This window comes from Corapipo altera, unplaced genomic scaffold (assembly GCF_003945725.1).
Source record: "Corapipo altera isolate COAL_440 unplaced genomic scaffold, ASM394572v1 45, whole genome shotgun sequence".
Classification (NCBI taxonomy): domain Eukaryota; kingdom Metazoa; phylum Chordata; class Aves; order Passeriformes; family Pipridae; genus Corapipo; species Corapipo altera.
Window position 1 is genome coordinate 10061439 of NW_020884877.1, and position 12687 is coordinate 10074125.

Below are 12687 nucleotides of genomic sequence, written 5' to 3' on the forward strand. Positions count from 1 at the left end.
TTTGTTGTGGGATTTTCCTCAGTTCTTAGTTTGGGGGGGTTTTGTTCATTTTGGTTGTTAGTCTCATTTCATTGCCTACATCCAAAGAGCCCTGCTTGCTAATGATCTCTCACTAAAACAAGATTGTTGAAGAATTTCTATTTGCATGTTGCAACAACATACGGAGTAAACAGATAAAACTCAGGAGTTATCGCATGTAGAGACATGGCACAACAAAGAACAGTGGAAATAGCAAGCACATCTACCTTTTCAAACATGAAAAAGACAGTTTGTTCAATATAATTTTGAAAGAATTCAAAGAACTATTGATATGCCATGGAAAATTTGAAGCACATCCATTCATCCAGAGAAGTTTTGCTCAAACATGATCACATCAAGGGGATGGGTTTGTTTTTCCTCTGCCAGCTTTCTCTTGTTCCCACTTCTATCAGGAATTTATCTACTTCTCTTTATTCCTTCATAAAATCATAATCATGTTTGAAACATCTCAACTTTTTACTTAGCCACCAAGTATGCTGTGTGCCAAACTTGACCTCTGCTGTAGGAAAAAACAGGGAATACATTTCCATACAAACCTCTGCAACAAGAAGGGCCGAGCCCCCAAAATGGAACTAGTCTAGACAAAATATGCTGGAGGAAGAAGAATAAGTGGTCTAGGAGATGTTACTGTCCCCTCTAGTGCCTTTTTTTTTTTTCTATTTTTAAGCTAAACTATCTTTAGCATGATTTCTGGTTTAATACAGAGGTTTCTTCTTCAGTACATTTAGTTACCATTGTATATGTCATAAAAGTACTGCAGCACACTGTAACCTTACACAAATCAAGGTTGCAATTGGTATACATGAGGAAATTCTACAAAGACGGTTAAATTCTGGAAACACTTCCTCCCAGGCACACCATCCACTACCTTGAGCAATGGTTGACTTAAAATGCAGTTGGTCACAGCTTCCTGCTGCAGAGCTGGTCACAGTACCAAATTTGCTCTGAGAAACAGGGCCAGATGGCATAATCAAAGGAAGAGTGGACTCACCTCTAACTTCTAACAAATGGCAAAATTAACAAAATCACAGGTCCAAAAAAAGCCCACTACAGCCTACCATCTGCAATATGGTGCAGCCAGGTACGTGTCTGTTCTTGGGCTAAACCCACAGAAATCGTACATCTACAACTGAATAGTCTTCATGTATTCATAGAGTCTGAACTGCCCTGCCCACAGAGCCTCCTGCAGGAGCTTGCAGGCTCCTAAACTGGATCACTACCTAAGAAAACAGCGGTACCAGGATGGCAGAGAAGGGACAGCCACAATTGGGAGGGGAGGAGCAGAAGGTGAGGCAGAAATTGGTAAAATACATGTGCTTATATTCTTCAGCATTTCTCTTCTGAGTGAGGAGATGGACAAAATTTCACATGCTCTGACAAAATCAATTCTTAATAAATGACTGATAATATCAGGAACATGTTGACTAGCTCCAGAGTTGAAAGTGCAAAAAATTGGCACGAAACAGCACAGAAACAGATAGAGATCAATCAGTGACATGACAAGTGAAGCTGTGCGACTTGCCAGGAAAAAATACATTTTTATTAGTTGGATAGGAAGTATGTCAAAGAGCAGAAAAAAAGTCAAAGGACTAACCAGACTACTCTATGATTCTATGAATATGTATTTTTAAATCTAAAGCCAATGACTCTCATCTTAAAATAATGGCTGAAACAGAGTACACTGTTCCTCCCTCCCACCCAAGGATATCTATAAAAGCTAAAAAACAAAAAATATTTTAAAAAAATCCAAATCAATCTGAGTCAACTTCAATAAGAAAGCATTAAATGCAAAAATAATGGCGCACTGGAGAGATGACCATGGAATCACAGAATATCCTGACTTGAAAAGGAGCCACAAGGGTCATTAAAGTCCAACTACTGGCCCTGCACAGGAAAACCAAGAGTCACAACATGTGTCTAAGAGCGTTGTCCAAACACTTCTTGAACTCTGCCAGGCTTGGTGCTGTGACCACTTCCCTGAGGAGCCTGTTTCAATGTCCAACCACTCTCTGGGTGAATAACCTTTTCCTAATATCTAACCTAAAACTCCCCACTTTAAATTTACCACTTTAAACGGAAGCTCCTAAAACAGCAGCAAAAAATAAGATGCCCATTTCTCCAGGGGCAAAATTTGGTTTCCTCTTACCTGTGAGAGGTTCTGCAGAGAGTTTCTGATGTCATGTAGGACCCTGCGTAGCTGCATCTCCACAGTGGAGGGTGGGTTGATGGCAAGAGGTCGATGAGGAACTCCAGCATGCCTTGGAAAGAAGGGACAGTTGAAGGGGGAAAGCATGGCACTGAAGGAAGAGCCAGAGATGCTTGGGACACTGTGGGTGCTGAGTGTCCTCATGTGCTCACACAGTGGTCTGTCCTGCCACTCGGTGGGGAGGGAGTGGAGGGAGCATGTTGACTGGGACATGTGTGCTGGCGTGTGTAGCGGGCAGCTGTGTACCCTGGTGGGACTGAGCTCCTCAGACAGCCTGTTGGGCCCAGTCTGGGGCACTTCTTTCTTGGAGGATGAAGGCGCAATAAACAGTGTGGATTTGCACACCGGCTGGCTGGCGGCTGCCTCATCCTCGCTTTTGTCATTCTCAGATGCTGCTTTCTCATCATGTGTGTACTTGTAGGTGAAAGAAGGAGGACTGCACAGCGTCTCTTTTCCTGGAGTTAACTGGACATTTACAGAGGACACCACTTTCACTGGATTCAGCAGTGCAGTTGGGAGAGACTGAGAGCGCCTTAGAGGATAGCCTGATTCAGCAAACAAAAGTCTCTGTTTCCTCAGATGATCTTTTGACTTAAGCAGAGTGCATCTGGCCCTGGAATCAGATGAGCTGATGATCCTCATCTCGGCTCTTTGCAAGGCGACTTGAACTCTGTCTACAGGTGATGTGGAGGAACCATCCCCTTCCAAAGACTCCATCGACCTGAGGATATGGTGTGTGTGGTACTGAGGAAACTCAAACACACTGCCTTCCTCCAGCAGGTCCAACTCTTTTTCCTTGTTGGAAATGTCTTCCTCTTTAGAGCCGACCTCCCCTTGGACTGTCTCTGATATATGGGATGACTTGCTTTCTTGTCCTTGATTTTTTTCCGTTTTATAGTCAATAGTTTTTCTATCTTCACTCCTGTTACCAGAAGGTGCCCCTACCTTTCGTCTCTCTACTTGAGAGATAATATCCTCTTCATCATCATCATCCTTGTCCTCCTCTTCATCATCTTCTTCCTCCTCCTCAAACTTATCAAAACAGGGCAGTTCCTTGGCTATTGGTGTCTTCTGTTCCTCACTATGTGACGTCACAGTTGTCTCACTGTCACAGCTGTCAGCACTGCTTCCCATGCCCTGCAAAGACTCCTGAACCTAGGACACATAACAGACAGCAAAGGAGTGAACATACTGGAGACTCAACTACTGTCTTCTCAACAGGCAGTCCTAGAATCCAATTCCATATTCATTGGGCATTGGGGTGGGGAGCAGAAAGAGTAATGCAGTTAGTGTGCAAGAGACACAGTGAAGGAGAACAAGGAAACCATGATATCAGATACATTAGAAGCACAGTCAAGTATGTCACCAAAAGATTTTTTTCTTTTTTAAAGAGAAAACACTTCACACATTCTTTTGATTTGACAATAACTTCTATATTGCCAGAAGAATAGAAGTGGCAGTAGAGTAAAAGAGTAAAATGCTAGTATTTTATGGAGTGATGACTAATGGATAGTTGGGTGATGGTACATAGCATCTCCCATATACAAAGGTTCACAGCGCTGAAATGAAGGGTGGTATTAGGAAATGTATCCAGAGAAGTGAGGAGAACTACAGACTGTAGTGAAACTACTGTTACAGGACAACACTAAGAATGAGAAAACCAGCCTGCCCTGTTTTAATTTACAGAATTGTTGAAGATTGATAATCTCACATTAGGATGCTAATCTCAACAGAAGACTGCATTCAGTACTATTAGCTCATCCTTCCTTCCTTTCTCCTGATACTTCTTCCCCTTTTCATTCTAAATCAGTTTAAACCAGAGCATGTATAAGGGAGTCAATTTAACAGGTAACAAATGGCAGGAAAAGCATTTTTATGAGAAAGGAAAAAAGAGGTCTATGCATATTCTTTAGGTTGGCCTGATTGACTGGTGTCAAGTGGACAAGACATTTTCCTAAGAGAACTATAAAGTACAGTCTTGAAAGTTTACCACAGTTGGTGCACAAACTAAAAATTCTCCCATCTCTGATTTTTACAGCTCTCGCTGCCGTTAGGATATTAATTCTTAGTTCCTTACAAAGACATTACGTATGGTGTATGCCAGGCTATATATAGTTCCTTCTCCAACCACCTAGAAGATTTCAGTCACGAAGGTCATCTTTGTAAGTAGATACTTAACATTGCATTTAACACCACAGCCACAAAATATTATGACTGTGCAGGTTCAGATACTTTTCAAATTAAAACTATTATAAGAATAAAAGATTATAATGTCTAGGTGAAATCACGTGGGCTATGTGTGCCTATATCTGCATCTCTAATCCTCCATCACATTGTTCAATTATGAGTAAGGCAAGTAAAACTTCATGAACTTGGATGGGGAATTCTTCTAGTTTCTTTGGTAACATGAAACTCCCTAGCAGAATATCCCATCTCAATATAAAAATCTCCCTCATAAATTTTTATTTTTGAAGTCAGAGATGAAAGGCAATGTAGTTCAAATTTTGAGTTTTCTTCTGAGTTTCAGAGAAAAGCTATGGCTGCTAGAGTCAGTTATTTAACAGTAGATGGCACTAACTTACCATACTTTTAAGAAACAATATAGACTCCTCTGTATCCCCTTCATCTTTTCACAGGTTCTCTTCACTAGCTGCCAAGTTCTCATTACCCCTAGCCTCATCATTCACCCGTTTTCTGAATTCAGCTCAGCACTTTGTCTCAATAAAGCAGTGAAGGTGGCAGAAGAGAGCCTAGCAACTCCATGACACAAACCTTGTGCAGTCTCAATACACCTTTTCAAAACAGCATAACAGAAAGCAGAAAAATCTCTTCACAGCCAACAAAGATAAACTCCACCAGTATTCCAATGAAGGGGCAACTTAGCTGCAACATGGTTTTAATGGACTCTTAATCAGGTTGCAACCAATACAAAGATCAGGAGTGACCAACTTTCAACATGCCTGACTCACCTTTCAACATGCCTGTCAACTTCAGTGCAGCCATGATTTAGTAGAGAGCAGAACAACTCAGACTATTATGCCCTTTGCAGAGACTCAGGCTTATAATTTCCTTTATTCACTTTCTTCTCTTGGAAAGCATAAGCTGATTTTTAAGGGACACACAAAGACTAGCACTGTCTTGGTTTTTATTTTGGTACTCAATTGAAAAACTACTAAATTGGAAAGCACAGAATACCAGTACCAAAAGGGAAAAGCAACACTGATGGATGGGGAGGGTGAAAAATCTCTTCCTAGTAACTGCCAAACAGCTTTTAAAATGCTTGGTGTGCCACATGGGAAAAAACATACAGCAGTATAAAAAAAAGTTCAGCAGATGCAAGCCACAGAAATGAAATTAGTGAAGGCACCCAGAATCCCATTTCTCTATTCCTTCAAGCTTCAGTTTAGGTCCCAGACAGCTAACTGATGGCCTAGGGGCCAGGGTGTAACTCAAGGCTTTTCTCTGTCTACTGGCAGGCCAACCACATCATGGCTACTATTACTGTGTGAACGTTTGAGGAGAAGCAAGAGAACAGTTCTCCAAAATATCAAGTACAATGCTGTGCAAACATGTGCATTGAGCAGACACCTAAACATCATGCTGGAACAAAAGCTTTCCCTAAGACATGCAGTCTCTGTTCAGTATCACAGCAAGGTCTGGGACAGAGATCAAAGGAACTGGAAGAAGAAAAAGTGTGGAAGCTCAGATTGACTAAAAGTAGTCTACCTTTGCAGTAAAGTTAGTATGAAATTGTTTTCACTTTCTATCAGTTGCTAACTTAAAAAAAAAAAAAGAAAAATACAGGGGTGGGGGAAGAGTAGGAAGGCAAAAATGATACAAAAATTGAAATGATCAGCAGAATAGTAATCATAACCTTAATCTCTACCCACTACAGTCATGAGAGAAAAGGACTACAATGCTGGAGCCTCAGATAGTGAGAAAAGATACTCCAGAAACAGCAAAGAGGACATACTGAACTTAGAGCTTATTCCAGACCCAAGTATACCCAGATTAACCTATCAGAAAGGCTTTCAAATTTGAACACAGTTCTGTACAGGACTTGGCAGGTCCAGCTCTGAAAACTGTAATTTTATAGGACCTAGACTGATGGTCACAATAGCAAACATCAACATCCCTCCTGTCCTCCCAGGTCCCTACTGTCCCACAATAATCATTCATATTTCAACCACATTATGAGAACCTTACCTGAAGTTGATTAAATGGAGAACAATCTGTGGAAGAGTCCTCAGCAAAGCCACTGCTGTCAGAGTGCTGACTCGCTGTCCGTAACAGCTGGTCTGTTTAAAGCAAGCAAAACACAACTGTAATTACTTTACAAATCGCAGCCTTTCAAGCCCAATCACATTCAGTATGTGCTTTCCTTTTACATCACAGTAACATTAAGTGGATAACAATTCCTTTTCAAGTTCCACTTTGAACAATACAGAGAAACAACTTGTTTGCTTCAAGCAAAACCTCTCTTACGCAAAGCCCTACTTCTGAAACTTCAACCAGCAGTGGAAGAGAAGCCACCTTCTACATTTTTCTTTCCTGCGCTGTGGAAAAAAACCACTCTGTAGATATTGTCACAGCTGGAGTTCCCCTTCAACAAAACTGCATCACTGGTTAATTCACATGCAGCCAGTGGAGGAGCTGCTTTTGTGTTGGCAAGTACAGATTTGACACCCCTCCTAATCACAGAGATAAAGGAGATCCCTCTTCTCCTACCAGCTTACACCACCCCATACGCCCAAAGGAACAACATCACATAAGCAGGGAGGGTAATGCAGGGGCCTCTGCCAACTGCTGGAGATGGTCCTCTGCTGGTTTAGAGAACAAATACAAAACATCCCTTTACACATCAATGGGCAATCTGCCAAAGCACATTCCCAGCGTTCATTTTATACATGCAAGATAAAATTCTCCTGCTTGTTCCTTTCTACTTACATTAGGTAAGTGTTAAAATAGCCTAAAGAGGCTCTAAAATCCTCAGTGTTTCCCAGGAGTGACTTTCTCTGGTGCAAGTAGTGGACTCATAAAGCTGCTTTAAGGAAATCTCAGCAAGCTCTGCAGTACACTATTGCATGCATATTGTTCCCAACGGGAAACAAGAAGCATCCACCAAGTGTGAGTTTACCTTACAGCACCATAAACATTTTGCTCAGCCTGACGGCAGCATGGGCAACAACCTTATCTCACCTCTAGGTCTCAGGAAAACTGTACAAGCTTAGAGACAGGAAGCAACCACAGTGGCCTCTAGACTTTAGACCCCTGCCACCTACTCCTCTTCACCCGTGGGCAAGAGCTTGCTGCTGTCTTCTCAGAGGCTTAATGCAGAATTTTGCCCCACATTCCTTCAACCACTTAAATGCCATCATATAATTAATCCCAGTTCACAGCTCAATGCATTGGAATGCATGATGAAAACTGTTTTGAAACTGTTGGATACTCAAAACTCATTTTATTTAGTATTAGTTTTGATGAACATTGCACTAACACAGAAATAAGAGCCTGCACAGTTTGTGAACACCAGGGGAGAGGTAAACTGCCTGCTGAGCTTCTGTATCAGTGATTTCACACAGCTTTTAGGGAGTGCCTTTCAAATTGTGCTGCTGTTCTGTTATCATGGTAGCCACAATATCCTGCAAGGATAAACAGCTTTTCTACCTAAAGACAGACATCCCCACCCAACTCCCAGTAAAGACAATGGAAATTACTTCCCTGAGAACTGGACTACATCTTATTAACTGCCCAATACAATTAATACGGCTGAAAGAGCATGACATGAACAGGTTGTCACTACAGCTGAAGCTGGTGGGAAGCTGTTACCTCCTTCAAGGTGAACAGTTACCTACTTTGGCCTCTTCTCTGTCTCTTTTCCTATGTGGTGAATTTTAATTTAAGAGAAAAAAGCACTACTGGTGAAAGCCTTAGCCTCTCTTAGGGGAGAGATTCCAACTAGGTCAGACAAAGTAACTCACCAGTGCAAGTACTGGCATCTGTTTTAATGCACACGAAGTTTATTGCTGCTAAAGAGAAATACTGACCTGCTGCACTATTTCCTCCTCAGTCAATATTTCCTTTTCAGCTATAAAAATGAAAATTACATCTATATGTTTCCTCAAATCAATGCTTGGTCTTCTCAGAGACACAGTAAAAAAGTTTAAATCAGTTTTTGGATAATTTTTTATAGCATTTGTTTTTTATGCACTGCTTTGACAGCCTTACACAACACACACTGCCAGTCAACAGGACAGCCTAAAGCTGAGGCATTCACAGCTGCCTCACTGTCTTTATGCACGGCAAGGGACTGGCACAATACTAACAGATTCATACTACCTTGGTTCCACCTAAGGAGACATCCCCTTAATACAGTCATCCCTTGCTTTCTGTGTTACAGAGCTGCTAGGGTTACTTTGAACATTTTAAAGCAAATCAGAGAAGACGTTTTCTAACTATGAGCAGTCATCTTCTACCACACCTTACCCTTGTCTTTTGCAAGTTCTCAGAGTTCTCCATTATACCACTATGATGTAAATGCAGTCAAAACTTATAAAGAACAGGAATCTCTACTACTACAGTAGCAAAATGACAAGGTTTGGTTCTGTAAAGACTGGAAATACCAACTACTATGCTGGGATATACTGATACAAAACGGTATCCACCCTCCCTGTCAACTACTGAACCAGCTATACAATCTGCTCTATGGCACCTGAATATCTTTCAGATTCAAGCAAAGAAGGGGAAAATTGAAAACATTTTTAAAAAGATACAGAGTTACATTCAGATCTTGATTAAAATGCTTCCTGGCATTGGAGTATCTTAAGAGACAGAGTTTTTGATGAGATATGGCTCTCCCTTCTTCACCTCAAATGCAGAAAACTCAGCACCAAAGGCTGGCTAGTAGGGGCCAACCTGGAATCATCCCTTGCCCTGCATAACCTCAAGGCAACTGTACCTTCTGAAGAAAGATCACTGCACCCAAAAGCTACTACACAGAGCAAAGTTTCTGAACTAGTGGGAGAAGGCCTGGGGAAGCATAATAAGGAAAGTGTGGGAGAAGGAACCAGCTAAGATGAACAAAACCAGAAGGAACAATCAAACTCTCATCCCAGTTAAACAGAGCACAAATGAAAATTCCCCTTAGATTGCTGTTTTAAGCTGCATAAAAAAATAAAATCAAAGTATATTTAGGTACTTCAGTGAAGAAGAAATGTGGGTATTCATAAATACATTAAATAAGCTGAAAAAGTTCTAAACGAACAGATGATGAAGAAAGAGATGATGAAGTCTGTGGTTTACAAAACATGAGAACACAGATTCATCAGAGAATCCCTATCAAAGAATAATTCATCTATTGTAACATAATAATCAGTTACCAATAGACTGTCAGTCTCACTCCTGTGTCACTCAACTGCTCACACAGAAGAGGAGAAAAAATACATGGAAACTGTTCATTAAGCTTTAACATTTACATTTCTCGTACCTGCACTATTGGGAAAGATCTAATGAACTTTGTATGTTCTGAGATAATTAATAAATTAAAATAACATTCCCAACTTTGTTATAAAGTATTTCATTATGGGACTAAATATCACCTGTCCCTTTTTCACATATTGATCACACCCTGCACCACAGCACTAACAAAACCAGCCCAGTAGGCAGCCCTGCTGCAAAAACTCTCAGAGTCTCTGGGTATTTCCTAGCATCTGGACAGATAAGCACAGACTCCCACAAATACTAAATCTATTCCAGATGTTTTCTTCTTACTCCCCCATCTCCAATCTCCTGTGGAGCTGCACCCATAGAGAGATATAAATACAACATTATATTAAGGACAGGAAGTGCTGATGATGTACTTTCTTCCCTTTCAAGAGCTAAATTTTCAAAATTAATCACTATCAATGTCAGATGCCTTAAAAAAAACCCCAGGTCTATGGCTACTCAAAATTTCACAGAGCCATTGACGTCAACAACCAGAGACTCACAAATTACAACGCCTCAAGAATACTTTGTCCTCTAGGCATTGTACCTATATTTGTCTTGTTTGTTGGGCATTTTTTGGAATGGAAGGTGCTGCTGTATAACTTTGTCAGGAAGAATTTTGTTTTCAAACTAACAAACCTTTCTACCACATAACTTTTCAATAAGCTTTTTTTTATAGTGGACATTTAGCAGTGCTGTATGTTTACAGTGCAAAGTACCTGAAGGTTTTCATTCTTCTCTACTGTGTTCCTGAAAAAACCTACATGTACAAAAATACATCTGCATTTGAGGTTTGCAACAACAAAACCAGAATGCCAGGTTTGGGCATAATGCATAAACTAGTACAGTATAATCTGGAAGACATAACCTGAAAACTACATAACACTAGTTACTACAATACAGAATTTCTTGTATACTTTATAAAGGCTTTAACATAAAAGACAGTACTATAGCAAAGTATTCATTTGCAAGTCATTTTGTAAAATCTAAGCTTACCACTTATATATAAAGCTAATCTGAAAATAAGAAACATGCTTTAATGAGTGAGCCAAAGCAGCAACAGACTGTGTTGTTCAAGAATATCTTAAGTCCCAGACTATTTCAGTAGGAAAGAGAATATTTTTGGTTTGTTGGTTTTTTTTTTAATTTGAATACTTTACAACTTACTAAAGGCCTTCTTAAAATGCCTTACAAACTGTTGTAAATGTCAGAGGAAGCATCCACAGCCCTCTGTTTAAATGTAAAATGACACAGTAAGGTTTATAACAGTCTGTTATAAACAAACAACGCTCAACCTGCTAATTGACACAGAAGTACCCTCACAAGGAAAAATAAAAAAGTACTGAAGTATTCCTTCAGGGGAAGCACTCAACTGGAACAATTTTTTGTTTATAAGTGCTTATGCACAGTAGAGCCAACGTCACTGAAAGAGGTGGTTTTGTATGAGGATCATAAACTGAAATCAACATTGCACCAGAAGACCTGTGCTTGAATTTCATGCTAATCCACCTCATGAGATTGCTAATGAGAGTGGTATTTCACATTCAGACACAATGCCCAGCATTTTTAATAAGAGGCCATTAACTTTGGATGCCTTTAAACTTGCTGAACATTCACTCTCCGAGAAAACAAGCCTCTATGTTGTCTCATGTTGCACAACTTGTAAAGGCTATAGTTTTTTAAATGTTTTGGATAAGTTCTCCACCAAATGGTCTTCCTCTTGGCAATTTTACTGAAACCTACACAGAACAAAGTCCCAAGATTTCCACATCCTCCAGGTGAAATAAAATGCTGGTCTCAGACTAACTTTCAGCAAATGTGCAGGCATCCATATTCTTAAGTCCCAGAAAACTCCACGCAATGCTGGCATCATAATAAAATGTCACCATTAATGTATGCCAAGTGTATTCAGAAACGGGTGGGACATACTGCCTGGGAAACGACACAGTATACTCTGCTTTTGTCTTACTGAAGTCCCATTGCTGGAACTGCTGGTACCTTTCAGCAGATAACACAGAACCATCTGACTTTTTTCCCTTGCATGGTGGAAGAAGAGGGCAAAATAATTACTGGGAACAGAACACAAAAGTAGCATTTCAGAAAATGAAAAAATTAATTTTTCTTCTCCCTGACTGCAGCTCCTGGTTCCTTAAGCTGCTCTTCTCTGAAAAGCTCTTCTTGCAACTGACAAGGCCAAACAAACAAGAGACCTGCCCTGTAAAAAGTGCATCTCTCTTTTCATGTAATCACTTAAAGCATGTAGTAATGAACTCCAAAATACAGCTAAGGGAACAGCTAGAGATGCAGTTTCTGGCAGTCCTTCCTAGGAGTCTATGTTCGTACTAGAGGAAGCCTAGTGAGTACAATGTTGGGTTGAGCAAAGCACTGATGAAATAGCAGCACAAGCTATCACCAATAACCAGGCATTAACCTCCAGCACTCAGTCCAGAGCATTCCATGTTAATGCAATTCAGCTGACAGCTCACAAGAGTGTTAGTTCATTTGTGAAAATACAAGTAAGATCATCTCTGTTTCTTAAGACAGGTTTTTCTGCCTCTCCTTAGTGTCTAGAGATGCTAGTCATGTTTCAGCAAGAAACTGCATTGCAGCTAAGCATCTACTAAGTGCAACAAGCTCTATTTCTTCTTTTATTACATGTATTAGCTAGAGAACAGACTTCACTTGCTAACATAGGGCAAAGTAACAATCACAAAATGAACTTAAAGATCAACTTTTTCCCCCTCCCAAGCCATAAAACACATAAATGAGACTTTGAGATGAAAGCGCAAAACATATAAATAAGAATTTGAGATGAAAGCACAACTAAGTGAGCCACAAGAGCCAGTGCACAGCGTTTCCCCTCTGAAGGACTAAAATTTCCACGTGGGTGTAGAGACACTAGTCTTCTGTGCAGCCAGCCTGCAGACAGAGCAGTAGTGCATAGGAAAAACCTACAC

General features: G+C 40.4%; 1 protein-coding gene and 1 long non-coding RNA gene across 3 annotated transcripts in view; one reads left to right on the plus strand and one right to left on the minus strand.

Annotated features, from left to right (window-relative positions):
• ITPRID2 (ITPR interacting domain containing 2) overlaps positions 1-12687 on the minus strand; it is a 41786-nt gene that overhangs the window by 12039 nt on the left and 17060 nt on the right. Inside the window, exons 10-11 of the mRNA XM_027637096.1 lie at positions 6452-6543; positions 2186-3400 (exon numbers count right to left, since the gene is read on the minus strand). Coding sequence (XP_027492897.1) covers positions 2186-3400; positions 6452-6543 — 1307 coding nt within the window. The remainder of the gene's footprint in view (positions 1-2185; positions 3401-6451; positions 6544-12687) is intronic.
• Positions 3297-5060, plus strand: LOC113944222. Of its 2 annotated transcripts, none has more exons than XR_003526612.1 (3): positions 3297-3602; positions 4284-4411; positions 4882-5060. It is a non-coding gene; the product is annotated as an uncharacterized LOC113944222 (long non-coding RNA). The 2 variants fall into 2 exon arrangements; XR_003526611.1 differs by having other exon boundaries at positions 4284-4407.